This window comes from Monodon monoceros, unplaced genomic scaffold, assembly GCF_005190385.1.
Source record: "Monodon monoceros isolate NGI ecotype Baffin Bay Population unplaced genomic scaffold, NGI_Narwhal_1 Super_Scaffold_13, whole genome shotgun sequence".
Lineage (NCBI taxonomy): Eukaryota > Metazoa > Chordata > Mammalia > Artiodactyla > Monodontidae > Monodon > Monodon monoceros.
In genome coordinates this window covers 64,727,100-64,743,352 of record NW_021703769.1, presented here as the reverse complement: position 1 = coordinate 64,743,352, position 16,253 = coordinate 64,727,100, and the positions used below count along the sequence as shown (strand labels likewise).

Here is a 16,253-nt window from a genome sequence, read left to right as displayed (position 1 = left end):
AGTCTCACTCAGGCTTGGGGGTTTTTCCCCATGGACAGCTACAAGCCACAGGATCAAGTGCTTTCTTTGTATAGGAGCATTGTTGTTGCGGAGGGTGAATTATTTGAGTCCACTTGAGGAGCTTGTCATTCCTCTTCTTAAAGCTCACCAGATAATGCCACCTCCATCCCTGGCCTCAGTCCTCCTTCCACTGTTCCTATCTGCATGGCGTTTGACAAGTCCTTCCTTATACCACGCTGGGATCTCTCTGGCTTTGTTTGACTCCTCCAGAGTCATGGGGAATACTCGCCAATGATGTATTGCAATGAGTGTGAAGTCACAGGCCCAGGAGCGAGTGAAGGATGGAGATAGGTGCTGTATGAACAGGGTCCCTTGGTGGCTGACAGATGTGGGCAAGTGGGCACAGTTAGCCAATTGATCTTGATCATTTTCTTGTTGGTGGTTTGTTTACGGAAGAGATACTATTACTATTTGACCAATGGAGTCCAAAAAGACATGATTGCCCCTGAGGAGGATGAAGTGATGGTTCGGATTTCAAAGCTGATTTCTAACACACTGCTGACAAGTCCCTTCCTGGAACCCCTGATGACTGTCCTTGTGGAGGAGAAGGAAAATGACTATTACAGTAGCCTCATGAAAAGCATTGGTAAGGCTGGGCATAAATGGGACAGGGGTTCCTATGTGGAGGGCACCTTCTTTCCTCTCACTGTCAGTCCTTCACCCTGGTTACTCTGAAAATGCCAAAAACATTGTTTAACTTTTCATCCAAATGCTCCCCGCCACCATCACACATGTCCACACCAGTACTTACCACACTTTAATGTGCATCTAACCTAAAGATCTTGTTAAAGTGCAGATTCTGATTCAGTAGAGTTTGGGAGAGGCCCAAGATTCTGCACTTCTAACAAGCTCCCAGGTGATGCAGGTGCTACTCAGGTGCTACTTGCTGTAAGTAGCAAAACTAAGAAGTAGGGGCCTACTCACATTTAAAATCTAGTTCAAGACCTGCCTCTTCCCTCAAGTATTTTGATCTCTGCAACCCTCAGTGATGAATCCATCCTCTGCATTCATAGCACTTCTTGTTTCTACTTTCAACTCATCCCACTTTGGAACTTCTCCCGTGCCACTGTTTCTCTACGGTTATTTAACACTGGCATTGTCTTTCTTATGGGTCTCAGCTCTCTTATTAGACATTAGCTGATGTATCATCAATCCTCCCTCCCCTTCATATTTAGCCCCATGTCTTGTGCACACAGTAGGTCATTGGGAAATGTTTGATGATGGTGAATAATGTGAGAAACACATCAAAGGGGAGAGGTGATCATATTAGTTCCCCAACTTCCCATTTTATCTGGAACACAGCTATACTTACCAAATTGTTACTTTTAATTTCTTAATTAACCTTCTAATGGTGTCAGTGTAATGGCGCCTTGTCTGCTATAGACTAGAACCAAACTTATAAGGATAAACATGTAAAGCCCTTCAAATTTCAGCCTCAACCTACTTCTCCAGTCTTACCACCTTGAACTCTACCACTTGTACCTGTTATTTCTGCCACAGAATGACTCACAGCACCTTGAGTATATTATACAAAAGTCATGGAACTACACTTCTTATCCTTCAGACAAAATCCTACTCATTCTTTATGACCCAGCTTAAATGGTACTTCCTCTGTGAGGCTTTTGCCAGTCCTTAGCACGTGAAATATTTGGCCTCTAAATTTCCATTCATAGGTATCTGATGTCATCCATTGTGTTTATTTTTTATGTAACTATTTTGGTGTGAGAAATCAGTTAATGAGTAATGAGGTATCAGCAAATACTAATTCACTGATATGCATAATGCTAGATATCCTAACAGGACTCAACTCCAGATTCGAAATACTCCAGACTGTAAAGTTATATTCCTCTTTCCCTGAAATATCTCACATACCAACAGAGTGGAACCGACCCAATTTAGTTATACCCAGGAGATTACCACTGACCTTGTAAATGAGGGAGCATTTCCAAGTGTAAATGGACAGAGGCACATTTACCTTTAAAGTGTTGACGCTAAGAGCACAGAGTGTTCAAGGTCCCTGCTTAATAACAAGTTTTTGCCCTGTTGGTTATAGTTGATTACATCCTCATGGATCCAATGGAGAGGAAAAGACTCTTCATCGAGAGCATCCCCCGAGCATTTCCTCAAAGAGTGATCCGGGCCCCTGTGCCCTGGCACAGTGTCTACAGGAATGCCAAGAAGTGGAACGAGGACCATCTGCACACAGTGAACCCCATGATGCTCAGCCTGAAACAGCTGTGGTTTACAGAGTAAGAAGTGCTTCCTGTCCCTTTTCTTCCCTTTCTTTATTGCTTCCACACATAAGAGATCATCTTATGTGGGAGTAGCCTTGCCCTTGAAGTAAAATGACAAACATCCCAGACCCAAAGTGCAATATGAACAGCAAGTGACAACTCTCCACGCAGGGCTAAGTGGCCCTCCTTTGTGCCTTCACAGCACCCAGTGCCTGTCTGTAGGCACTGGAGCATACTGGTTAAGAGCACTCACATGGAGCCAGCCTACTCAGGTCCGCCTCTAACTGCTGCTTCATAAGTAACATCCTTATCTCTAAATTTGGGATAATAAGACTTCCTACTTCATAGTGTTGGTAGGAGGGATAAATAATTTAATACATGTAAAGTACTTAGAATAGTGCCTGATGTAAGTATCCAGTAGGTGTTAATTAGACCTCCATTATGAAATGTATCACACTGAATGATAATTATATGTTTACGACTTTGACTCTCTCTAGCCTATGAAATGTATGAGGGCTTGAGTCTTTTTGTTTATTTCCTTTCCAAATTCTTTTTTAAAATTTATTTTATTGAAGTATAGTTGATCTACAATGTTGTGTTAATTTCTACTGTATGGCAAAGGAATTCGGTCACACATGTATATATTCTTTTTCATATTCTTTTCCATTATGGTTTATTACAGGTTTATCTAACATAGTTCCCTGTGCTATATAGTAGGACCCTGTTGTTCATCCATTCTACATATAATAGTTTGCATCCACTAACCCCAAACTCCCACTCTGTCCCTCTCCCACTCTCCCTCCCCCTTGGCAATCACAAGTCTGTTCTCTACGTCTGTGAGTCTGTTTCTGTTTCATAGATAAGTTCATTTGTGTCATATTTTAGATTCCACATATAAGTGATGTCATCTGATATTTGTCTTTCTCTGTCTGACTTACTTCACTTAGTATGATAATCTCTAGTTCCATCCATGTTGCTGCAAAAGGCATTATTTCATTCTTTTTTATGGCTGAGTAATATTCCTGTGTGTGTGTGTGTGTGTGTGTGTGTGTGTGTGTGTGTGTGTGTATACCACATCTTCTTTATCCATTCATCTGTCAGTGGACATTTAGCTTGTTTCCATATCTTGGCCATTGTAAATAGTGCTGCTGTGAACATAGGGGTGCATATACCTTTTCAAATTATAGTTTTGTCTGGATGCATGCCCAGGAGTGGGATTGCTAGATCATATGGCAACTCTATATGTATATTTTTAGTTTTTTGAGGTTATTCCTTTATGTAACTCAGGGCCAGCACAGGGTTGGCAAACAGTAGTCTCAGTTATATTGATCAGCGACTAAATTTGCCACAGGTATTGGTAGAAGTCCAGAGGGGGCAGGGGCCACTTTTCTTTCTCTTTCATTTTTCTAAATTGTTATTCACATACTTTAAAATTCACCCTTTTGAAGTGTACAATACAGTAATTTTGAGTATACTCACAGATTTGTGCAACTTTCCTGAAAATATTGGGAATATTTTCATTATCCCTGAAAGAAACCCTGCACCCATTAGCAGTCACCCTCTCTTCTCCCTTTCACTCAGCCCCTGGCAATATTAATCTGTGTTCTGTCTCCATGGATTTGCCTATTTTGGATATTTCATATAAGTGGAATCATACAATATGTGGCCTTTCATGTCTGGCTGCTTTCACTTAGCATCATGTTTTCAAGATTCATCCATATTGAAGCATGTCTCAGTACTTCATTCCTTTCTGTGGCTGAATAATATTCCATTTTATGGCTATACCACATTTTGTTTATCCATTCATCAATTGCTAGGAAGAAAGACTGATTTTTTTTATGAACCCCTCAAGAAGGGGTGTGAATCCTGGTGGGAGAATGAGGCCACCAGAGTTCACCAAAGGCAGGCTAATGAAATGATGAGCTGCCACCATCTGGGTTTTTTATTAGAAAAATTAGAGGCCGGTGTGTTTATGTAATTTTGATTGGGTGAACTTAATCAGTAGCTCAAATATTTTGTTTGGGGAGGATCTATAGCTGTGAATGTGTTTAGTCTTTGGAGAGCCTCGTTACTTGGATAACTTACTTGTTTTTTCACATTCTTAGTTTTACCTATATTTTAAAAAGGAATTGCAGGTGAGGTCAACCTAGGACAGAGCCCGCCAATGATAAGAAATAAACACATTCCCTCTTTGAACTGAATTCAGTTTTCTAAGGCATTGGAGGTGCTAGTAAGGACATTGGGGGAAAAAAGTAAGTTTTTAATGAGGCAGAAGTATATAATAATAATTTATAGAAGAGTAATAATTTATAGAGTGGACTCTGAAACCAGACAGCCTAGGTTCTGGTTCTTGCTCTGTCCCTGATGAACTGTGTGATTTGGGGAAGTTAATCTTTCTGGACCCCTGTTTCTTTATATGCAAAATGAGAATTATAATAACACTTCCCTCATGGGGTTGTTGGGTGAAGTGCTTAGAACAGTGCTTGGCATCCAGTAGTTGTTCAATAAATGAAGATACTGCTTTAACTACAAGCATGTTTATGGCCTCAAAAAATAAATTAACCTAGAAATTAACAAGGAAGTCAGTCACAGGGCTGGTAAAATTGCCAGAAGTTCAGTACCAAGAGGATGTACACGTGAATTTAATTTGATCATATAGTGAAGATGGCAAATTATTGAACATATAGCTTCTACTATAAGAAGGATTCTTATCACTTGCTTTTCATGGTTCCCTGAAGAAGATTATATAGGCAACAAAGGCACAAAAGTGAACCAAAATCATGGAGGTTTTTGTCAGCTGAACCAAAAAATCATCAAGGAGAAAGATTTGTTAAGGAAATGCTACAGAAAAATATTCTTATATGACCTGCAGCATTTAGCTTTAAACATTTTAAGAGGTCACCTAGTGATCAGTGAAGGGTGAGGGGTTTAGGGGCCAGAATGAGGGTCGTGATCTGAAGAAAGAGTAGATTTTTCTGGCCATTGTGGGAAGTTTTTTAGGATTGAACTAAAGGTGAGTAACATAGTTATCAGGTTGTGACCAGGGCCATGCTGGAGTTGGATACCAAAGTGTGTGGAGAGTGAGGTCCTCAAATTCTGCTCTCCCCTAGCAGTGCTTTGTGACTGGCCAGACAAGATGAAGACTAAGTTCACCACCTCCACCAAAAAGGAATAGAAATGTAGACTGCGGGATTTTAGAAGGATGAGGGAAAGTGCCTAATGGGTCATTACGGTGGATGATGAAAATGAGAAACGAGAACTGAGGCAAGCTAAGAAAGTGAGCAGAGATCTAGTTTGGGAAGTTGTAGGCACTGATGATTTAAAAGACTGATTAATAAATGAATGAATAGGTGTCAGGAAGAGAAATGGTGGCCCTGTAAGCTAAAAAAGGCCTTGCGGAGTGTGGTAAAGGGCAGAACCTCCATTAATCTGAGAGAAATAGAAGGTAAGATTATCATCAGAGAGGGCAGGAAGAGATTCATGTGTTCATTTAACAAATATTTATTGAGTACCCGTACTATGTAAGGTACTGTGCCAGGGATGCTGTGGGTGTCTCGGTGAGCCTGTCAGCTGTCGGGGGCAGGTCTATAGGGTTTTCTGGGCTCATACCAAAGTGGACCTCCAAGTTGTTTTGAGTAGCTCACCCAGGGGCCACATTGAGGATTGAGTGGAACCCACTTGATCATGAAGGTGGTGCTTTGCTTGCCCTGTCCTCTGTGTCTTCACTGTTGGAAAGAGCTTTGATTTGTCCATTTGATATCCCAGTTCCCAGCCAGCCAAATTCCAGGTCAGTGTCAAAATTCCACTCCCCAGATGGGTTACCCGGAGCAGGACACATAGGAAGGCTCAGTAATACCTGCTGAGTTTATCTACTCCTTGCAAGAGTTCTTGTGAACTATCCACTCCCTCCTCAGACTCCCAGATTTTTCAGATATAATTCGTTTTAATCTGTTTATATCTCCTCTCACTGAAAAATGAAAATACATTTCCTTTGAACCCATCATACAAAGTTTGTTATAAAGCATCTACTTAGCTTAGGAAGTTTTTCCCTCTCTTTCTGCAGATTTAAAGACCTCAGGTTTGTTCGAACAGCAGAATTACTGGCGGGAAAATTACCTCTGCAGCCTCACGAATATCAGGATGTAGTCCAGAAACACTGCATGGAAGCACGCCAAATTCTTCTCAACAAGTCAGTATCTGGCCGCAGAATGGGGCTGTATCACAGTATCATAAAGATCAAAAACTCTGTGAAGTGAAAACGTATCCAACCTGGGGGGTGCACAGATTTTGCTGGCTTCTCACTGACATCTTCCTCTGTTCTCTTCCTCCCATGTTCCCATCCCCGACAGCCTCTGTGCCTCCTCATGTACACTGATCTTTGACCCTCACTCCTCGTCTTCCTCTGCCTTTTTGAAACTCTCTCATTACCATTCCTCGATGACAGTACCACTTCCATTCCCTCCCTCTGAAATCCTGTAGGCCTTGCTGGGTTACAGGACAATGCATGTAAATGACTTGTGTTCAGGTGGCCCAGATAAATACCTGCAGGGTTCCAAGGATGGGAGTTTTTAGGCACTTAATTCTTTTTTCCTTTGCAAATGCATGCAGGACTGTGTCCAGAGCCAGAGAAATTCCCTTATGTGAGATGATGGTGATAATACCTACCAACGGGTTTTTATTATCAGAGAAAATGTTTATACAATAGCTGGCACGTAGTAGCTATTAAATATAATTATTACATCTACAACTATGACTATTACCAGTACTTCTCTGACTGTTAGAGTAGTACTTTTCTAGCAGTCAGAAAAGAGAAGTGATAGGGTACAAATGCCAGTGGTTCCCACTGGGAATTACAAATTGGGGGAAGTAGGATGAAAGGAACAACGAGGCATCCGTTTCTTCTTTCGGTTTTCTGATTTCTGCTCTCAACTTCTGAGCAGCCACTGCCACACTGGAGTTTCTCCTCCCAAGTTTCCTTCCTTTTCTCCTCTTTCTCTTTCCCCCCATAAAGTCTCAATCAGAAAACAGACATCCGCCAGGGAGAGAAGTTGGAGAGAGCATTCCAGTTCCTTATACCCCTTTACCCCAATCTCTGAATATAATGAAGAAACTATAGACACTTTCGTCTTTCAGCAGGGCTGTTCATTTGGGTACTGCTAATGGGAGAACAGCCTCTCAATCCAAATCTTATTACTGTCTTCCCCAGAAAGGGATGTTGGCAGGTGAAGTGGCCAGGGATATGAAAGTACCAATTTGCAAAGCTGCTTAATGGGAAAGGAGCCATCTGCCTTGTTGTGGGGAGTGGGGAGTGGCTGAGAGGACTTCTTGGAGCTTGGAAGAGATTCTTAGTTAGACGCCCTGCTTTCTTTACAGATGGATCCCCACCTGTGCCCAGCTTTTTGTCTCCCAGAAGGAGAAGTGGGTCCTTTTTGCTCCCAAGAGTGACTATGGCTCCTCTCGTCGCATTGAGGAATATTTTGCTTCTGTTGCATCCTTCATGTCACTCCAGCTCAGGGAGTTGGTTATTAAGTCTCTGAAGGACCTCGTTTCCTTTTTCTTGATACACAAGGTATGTAGGGGACCAGCAGTAGACCCTTTGGAGTGGAATCAACTGAGATAGACTCAGGATTCAGTCATGTAAGGTCCTCAGCTGTAAGCCAAGCCAAAAAGTAAAATTCTTGATTTGAACACATATCAGGTGATTATTAGCTTATAAAAATGACTTATTTAAACACACAGCAACCTTTCCTGAGATAATTACCTCCTACTATATTGGTAAAAATCTATAGAACTAGAGAAATTAAGAAAATTTAAAGCAAGATTGAATAAAATGGAACGCATACCTCCTACAGTAGAGGGAGTGGTCACTTTTTCATCCTCTCTATTAAAAGAAGGCATTGAAAACGGTTTGTTATCAGTTTTTGGCTTGATATTTAGGGAGTGTTGTGTGTGTTCATTGCAGATATTGGCTTTTGTTCTTCAGTCTTTGAAAGGGTACCTCTAAAAACAAAAGGCTTTATTGACCTAATAACTTCTTTCATGAAACTACTTCAGTGAAGTCTAGATAAAAACTAAAACACTAAGTCCTGGTTTTCAAAGCATCCCTTAAATTTAGGTAACCTGGGAGATCAAGGAATATTCTTTTGGATTTTATATTATGTGCCATTTTATCTTAAAAAGAGCTCTAAAATTTAAAATTGCCTGTTAGGAAAGGTTAAGTTCTAAGCATTTTTACAAATAGAGTAAAAATGAACAATTGCCCTTTTGCTCAAAAGAATGTAGAACCGATGCTGTTGAATTTAGACTGCACTGTTAGCACTCTGCAGTGGACTGAGCTATACCTGTCATTGTCCTCATCTGCTGGCTAAGCAGAAGAAGCTCAGGTGTGGGAACAAGTCTCACTCTAAGATTCCACACAAAGGGAAAACTAATGTCTTCATATATCTTAAAGAAAGAAATTTATGGGTATTTGGTACATAGCAGGCATTCAACTGATGCTTATCAATAATCCTTAAACCAATCTAGATATCTCTAGAATCAATTACTCGGACAAGTACTTTACAGCTGCCCCGTGCCAATTTCCTTAGGCACTGTAGTTTATGAAAGGTATTTTGTGTTACTAACCTGTGTTGGGAATTAGAAGTATCCCCACACCAATATTTCTACTGCAGGAAGGTTGACAATTTTAGTGTCTAAAATATACTATATGCTAATTAGCAACTTCATGTGAGGTATACAGATAAACTATTTATACTTGTGGATTCAGTCAACACATTTTTATTGAGCACCTACGACGTACTAAATGATATTTTGGGTACTTTGGAGGACACAGATGGATCAGAGACAGATCCTGCCCTTAAGTTTAGTGTAGAGAAGATGTGCATGTAAATCTCACGAGAGAAAGATAAAATACCATAAGGAAGTGGAAATATGGAAGTTCAGAAGTGGAAGATTATTTCTTGCTGGGGAACAGGGAGGCTTCCCAGGGGAGGGGATTTTGAGCTGAATTTTAAAGGATGGGGAGGATTTGGAAATACTGACAAAGGAATTTCCAAGCAAAGTAAATGTACTGAATCAAAGCTTTGAAGAAGGGGGAGAGGGTGAACTCAGGTGGGCTAAGCCATACTTTGCCCTTATTTTAAATATGAACAGTGCATGGTACCTTTCATTTCCTTTTCTGGTGCCCATGTAGTACTATAAATGGGTAAGATTCACTCCCTTGATTCTAGAAGGTTCCATTTTGTAATAATTTCCATATCTTATGTCTCCTGAAGGATGGGAATGATTTCGAGGAGCCCTACCGAGAGATGGAGTTCCTTATACCTCAGCTGATCATGATCAAGCTTGAAGTCAATGAGCCCATTATTGTCTTTAATCCATCTTTTGATGACTGCTGGGAATTAATACACAACTCTTTCTTGGAAATTATTAAGAACTCTAGGGGGATTCCCAAGGTATAGTATTCACTTAATTATTCATTTGTATTTTTATTCACATATTGAATAAAATATAGTTAAAATGGCTGCTTGTACAAGGTAGGGTTTTATTGATACTTTGGGAGATATATCCTGAGTACACCCACTTGACTCCCAGAAAGAGGATTTGGGCCTTAAAGAAATGTCCACACATCCCATTAACAAGGACACTAAGAGTTACTTTGTGAGAAAGTAGAGTTCCCCACATGATGCCAACCTCAAAAGGGCAGATGTGTCCCAAGCCATATCCATCTTGGGTTAATAATTCATGATGGATCAATTGCTGTGTACTTTGCCAAGAATTTTCATAAGACTATATCTAATTTAGTTCTTGAATTTCCATTTGTTTGTTTGTTTAACTCACTGTAGGCTTCTAGGGGAGAGATTAAAGCTTCTCTTCCTGGCCCAAGCCCTTTTCCAAGTTTCCTTTCCAGGGTGACATTACTTATCAGATTACAGACAGTTATTCGCAGACTTTTAGAACTGGGCAGGATCACCCACATGAGTGTGACTCTTTGGCATTCCATCTTCGGCCCCCTCTGGGCGGTTGGTGTGGCAAGAGGGCCGGTGTCCAGCCCCATATAGGGAAGGGACTTGCGGGGTGTTTCTCCCCTCCCCATCCCTCCCTCTCCCTCCCTCCCCATGCATTATGTATGATGCTTGGATGCTCTTAAGCACTCTTCTCTTTGCAGCGCTGTGCTTAGAGGGTTCTAAGAGCTCATGATTAGAGTTGGACTTTGTAGGGAAGCATGTGAAGCCACATGTTCCAGTTGATTTCACCAGAGAACTCTAAATTGGGGGTTTTGAACCAAACCAAGTCAAACTAACAGGAAAACTGGATGTTCAGAGGGGGAAGAAACGTGGGCAGCTCTCCTACAATGAGTATCCCTAGGAAGGAAATGAAAGAGAAGACCCTGTAATTTGGAAGGATAAGTGTGGGGCTTGGAGACAGTTAAAGTACCTACCACTCAAGTTCCCCTTCACTGCTGTTGATCAGCAGTGTCTGTGAGCAGCTGGGCTGGGAGAGCCCGGGGCTTATGTGGCTGCTGCTGCTAACAGCCTGGCAGGGGCTGGTAGTAGATTCAGTGGGTTGTAATGCCAAGAAGACATAGTCATAGGTCACAGTTTGTACCAGGTTTGAAAGCTAGGCCCAAGTAAATGCTGATGATTCTACTAGACTATGAGAAAAAGCAGCCCCAGATCTGAATTCTCCATCTAGAGATGCCCATAGCACAGTCTGCCTCCCTGAACCCCTCACACTGTATTATCTCTGATCTGGGTAGTGACATTTTAAAAGAATAGTCCCTCAGGTTGAATATCTAAGAAGAATATCTAAGAACAGCAACAGATAGACAGTACCCCATCCCCTATCAGTCCTGTCTTATTTATGGTTAAAGATGAATTTTAAAAGTTGGAAAAAACGTCAGCATGAGATGTTTGAAAGTAGTACTCAAGGTGCAAAAGGAAGGCATATTTGTGAGAAGGTTACTCAAGGAAACCAAAGTAAATATTAGAAAATATTTGCCTTAGCAAAAAACTGAGAAAAACATGGATCTGTAATACTGACTGAAATGAAAAGAGGTGAATGAGAGACATAAATAAAAGGAAGCTGGATGAGATAAGGATTTTATAAAATTGAAAGTGCAATAAGCAGAATGTAAAACAGCATTAGCAGTGGATGCATTACTTTCATAATCATTATATAGATATATAAATATATATATGTGTAAAATTATATATATATAATTATATATTCCCCCTATGGAATGGAGTTGCTTGGGTCAGTCTCTCTCCTGATGGGAGAATTTTCTAACTCAAAGTGCCAGGGAAATGCCAAAGTTGGAGAAGTATACAGGAGAAAGCACTGAAGGTAATGACAAAACCAAGAAGCCTGGGATCAGAGAGCCATGGAGATAAGCAGATAGTAACAATAATTACCTGGAAAGAGCACTATTGTTCTTGGCTCGGTTTTACAGACTGCTCTGTGGGGCATAAGAGAAGCAGCCACCTTTTTTTACAGGTGTATTTTTAAAATTTTTTAATTGAAGTATAGTTGATTTACAGTGTTTCAGGTGTACAGCAAAATGATTCAGTTATACATATATGTGTATGTATTCTTTTTCAGATTCTTTTCCATTATAGGGTATTACAAGATATTGAATATAGTTCCCTGTGCTATACAGTGGGTCCTTGTTGTTTATCTGTTTTGTACATAGTAGTGTGTATCTGTTAATCCCAAATTCCAAATTTATCCCTCCCTCTCCATTGCCCTTTGGTAACCATAAGTTTGTTTTCTACATCTGTGAGTCTGTTTATATTTCATAAATAAGTTCACTTGTGTGATATTTTAGGTTCCACATATAAGTGATATCATATGGTATTTGTCTCTCTCTTTCTGATTTACTTTACTTAGAATAATATTCTCTAGATCCATTCATGTTCCTGCAGCTGGCATTATTTCATTCTTTTTTATGGCTGAGCAGTATTCCATTGTGTGTGTGTCTGTGTGTCTGTGTGTCTGTGTGTGTAGGCCACATTCATCTGTCAGTGGACATTTAGGTTGCTTCCATGTCTTGGCTATTATAAATAGTGCTACTATGAACATTGGGGTGCATGTATCTTTTTGAATTAGACTTTTCTCTGGGTATATGCCCAGGAGTGAGATCGCTGGATCGTATGGTAACTATATTTTTAGTTTTTAAGGAAGCTCCATACTGTTCTCCATAGTGAGAACCAGCCACATTTAAAATGTTCTTTCGATTGAAGACTTTTCCCAAGAGATAATCCCTTATCCTGCCCACCTATGATCTGTTGCAAGGCCTGAATGCTCCAGTTGTGCTGCCCTAAGCCATTTCACTCATATCCTGCTTTCAAACACTGCCTACAGTGTGGCTACAGCAAAGAAGTTGCTTCTCCACTGGTTTAAAAACCTTTGGATTGTCCAAAGAGGGAAGACAAAGATCAGTTGCACTTGCTTTTCCCCCTTTCTAAATCAATGCGTTTTCATCAGCGGCATATAACTCATAACTCAGTAAAGCCCTCTGAAGAGTCTTTTCTTAGACAGATCACTAAAATCTTTCTTAGTCGGGAGAGCAGTGGAAGGCAATGGGTCCCCAGCAAGGACTTGCAGCTTGCATGAGTCATGCAACTGAGAACATTCTCAGAGATACACATGTGCCATCAAGAAGTTGGAGTGTTGAATTCTCAGGAAAAATACTTTTTGTGCCTCAGATCATAGCGACATAGCTTTTTCTCCTGAACTGAGAGAAGAACCTAGTACATCTCTCCCTTTCTTCAGATGAGAAAACTAAAGTCCAGAGAAAGTAGCTTACCTAAGGTCACATAGCTAGCGGCAGAGTTTGAGTTGGAACCCATGCCTCTAGTAGCTTTTCATTAGAGAGGAAAGTGTTTGGTGGTGGGGAGGGGTACCACTGTAGTATTTATCCACTCACACAATGTTTATGTGCACTTACTATGTGCCAAGCTCTGGTTAGGCCCTTCACAATAGTCAGGAAGTCAGATACAATCCAGACCCTCATGGTATTTATATCCCAGGACAAACCCAGAACAGCTCATTACACATTCATTTAATTACAATTATGTTGAGTGCCAAGTGGGATAAATTTAGAATGTGAACTTTAAGCGGGGAAACCTAACATCCACTGGGGGCCCAGGGGGGACTCTCTAAGGATGTGAGAGTTCAAAGGAGCAAGAATTTGAAAGATGAGTAATCCAACAAGAGGAAGAGGAGAGAGAATAGAGGTAAAGGGAACAGTGGGGTGATTCCAGCACCATCAGAGAAGAAAGAGAGTTGAAATGCAGCTGATGTCCCTGGAAATGAGTGCATTGCAGGAGACTTTACATTTTGGTGTCATCTTCCTCCTTGTGTCTTGTGGATGTCTTGTGACATTTAAACGTGGTTTCAGGACTTCCCTGGCAGTCCAGTGGTTGAGACTTTGCCTTCCAGTGCAGGGGGTGTGAGTTCGATCCCTGGTCAGGGAGCTAAGATTCCCACATGCCTCGTGGCCAAAAAACCAAAAAACATAAAACAGAAGCAATATTGTAACAAATTCAATAAAGACTTTAAAAATGGTCCACATCAAAAAATAAATCTTTAAAAAAAAAATAAAAGTGGTTTCTCCTCTTTAGGTGGAATCTATCCTGTTCCCAGAGTTGAAAGGATATAATCTGATTCTTGGAACTGTTAATGCTGATGAAAAACTGGTTTCTGACTTTGTGGATCAAACTTTCGAGGTATTTCAGAAAAATCAAGTTGGCCCCTACAAGTAAGTTGGTTTAGTTGTAACTTAGCCATTGGCATTGGTTTAGAGTTCCTAACTGTCATCAAATAAACAATCCCTGTTCCCACATACCTGAAAGAATAAGAGCTGCCAATGTTTACTTACATCAGTGTTACTATTTAGCCCTATTTGCAGATAAGGAAACGATAACTTTCCAGCAAACAGATAGGAGAGCCACAATTCAAATAACAGGTTCACCTCTATTATATGAAAGCCATGGCACCAGACAGGTTCTGGCATTTAGAAATTCATGGATTTTAACCGGTGGGCAGGCACCAGTTCCTCCCACCAGGAAGCCTGCACAAGCCCCTGGACCAACCTGACTCACCAGGGCGCAGACACCAGAAGCAAGAGGAACTACAGTCCTGCAGCCTGCAGAACAGAGAACACAAACACAGAAAGTTAGACAAAATGAGATGGCAGAGGACTATGTTCCAGACAAAGGAAGGAGATAAAACCCCAGAAGAACAACTAAGTGAAGTAGAAATAAGCAATCTACCTGAAAAAGAATTCAGAGTAATGATAGTGAAGATGATCCAAGGTCTCAGACACAGGGTGAAGGTACAGACTGAGAAGATGCAAGAAATCTTTAACAAGGAGCTAGAAGATTTAAAGAACAAACAAACAGAGATGAACAATAGAATAACTGAAATGAAAAATACAGTAGAAGGAATCAATGGCAGAATAAATGAGGCAGAAGAATGAATAAGTGAGCTGGAAGACAGATCAATTGGTGGAAATCACTGCTGTGGAACAGAATAAAGAAAAAAGAATGAAAAGAAATGAGGACAGTCTCAGAGACCTTTGGAACAACATTAAATGCACCAATATTTGCATTGTAGGAGTCCCAGAAGGAGAAGAGAGAGAAAAAGGGCCTGGGAAAATATTTGAAGAGATAATAGCTGAAAACTTCCCTAACATGGGAAAGGAAACACTCACTCAATTCCAGGAAGTGCAGAGAGTCCCATACAGGACAAACCCAGGGAGAAACACATATTAATCAAATTGACAAAAATTTAAAACAAAGAGAAAATATTAAAAGCAACAAATAACATACAAGGGAACACCCATACAGTTATCGGCTGATTTTTCAGCAGAAACTTTGCAGGCCAGAAGTGAGTGGCATGATATATTTAAAGTGTTGAAAAGGAAAAACCTACAACCAAGAATACTCTACCCAGCAAGGCTCTCGTTGAGACTCGACGGAGAAATCAAAAGCTTTACAGACAAGCAGAAGCTAAGAGAATTCAGCACCACCAAACCAGCTTTACAACAAATACTAAAGGAACTTCTCTAGGTGGAAAAGAAAAGCCCACAACCAGAAACAATAAAATTACGAAAGGGAAAGCTCACTGGTAAAGGCAAACATACAATAAAAGTAGGAAATCATCCACACACAAATATAATGTCACAAATATGTCAAAACGAGCAATCGTGAGGAGACTACAAGTGCAAGATATTGGAAATACATTTGAAATTAAGAGACCAGCAACTTAAAACAATCTTGTATGTATATATGTGTGTATATATATAGAGAGAGAGAGACTGCTATGTCAAAACCTCATGGTAACTGCAAACCAAAAATGTACAATAGATACAAAAAAGAAAAAGCAATCCAAACACAACCCTAAAGATAGTCATCAAATCACAAAAGAAGAGAACAAAAGAGGAAGGGAAGCAAGAAGACTAGACCAGAAAATTCTGCATTATGAGGGGCTGTCCTGTGTATGGTAGGATGTTTAGCAGCATCCCTGGCTTCTACCTGTTAGTAGGGCGCTCCCCAGTTTTGACAACCCAAAATGTCTTCAGACATGGCCAAATGTCCCCTGGGGGCAAAATCACCCCCAGCTGAGAACTGCTGCTAATCTATTCTGAAAACCACAGCCTCAGATTTGAAAGCTCTGCCCTCGTGAATTTAATCTGGTGTCATGTATTTGAAACCTCTGTTTTCCCTGTTGTTGATTCTTATACATATAGTTTGTTTTTCTATACTGACAGTTCCATGGGCTTCTCCTTGTATCTCAGTTTCAGAGTCTCTGAAGTGTTAGCCAGCTCTTGGAAGTATACCCCTGGGCCCCACAAAGTTAATTCTGTTTACTCCATGTCATCTTTATTTTAATTCAAACTTATTTTAAGTCAGAGCATCCCCCAAACATCCTCCAATTTGGGGAAAATCTGTCCAG

At 40.6% G+C, this 16,253-nt stretch overlaps 1 protein-coding gene across 2 annotated transcripts in view; it reads left to right on the top strand.

The window, feature by feature from the left end:
* Positions 1 to 16,253, top strand: part of DNAH3 (dynein axonemal heavy chain 3) — a 196,863-nt gene that overhangs the window by 14,352 nt on the left and 166,258 nt on the right. For both annotated transcript variants that reach the window (XM_029220957.1, XM_029220958.1), the window contains 6 exons: positions 457 to 646; positions 2,114 to 2,309; positions 6,358 to 6,483; positions 7,668 to 7,863; positions 9,569 to 9,748; positions 13,919 to 14,055. In XM_029220957.1, the coding sequence (XP_029076790.1) occupies positions 457 to 646; positions 2,114 to 2,309; positions 6,358 to 6,483; positions 7,668 to 7,863; positions 9,569 to 9,748; positions 13,919 to 14,055 (1,025 nt within the window). The remainder of the gene's footprint in view (positions 1 to 456; positions 647 to 2,113; positions 2,310 to 6,357; positions 6,484 to 7,667; positions 7,864 to 9,568; positions 9,749 to 13,918; positions 14,056 to 16,253) is intronic.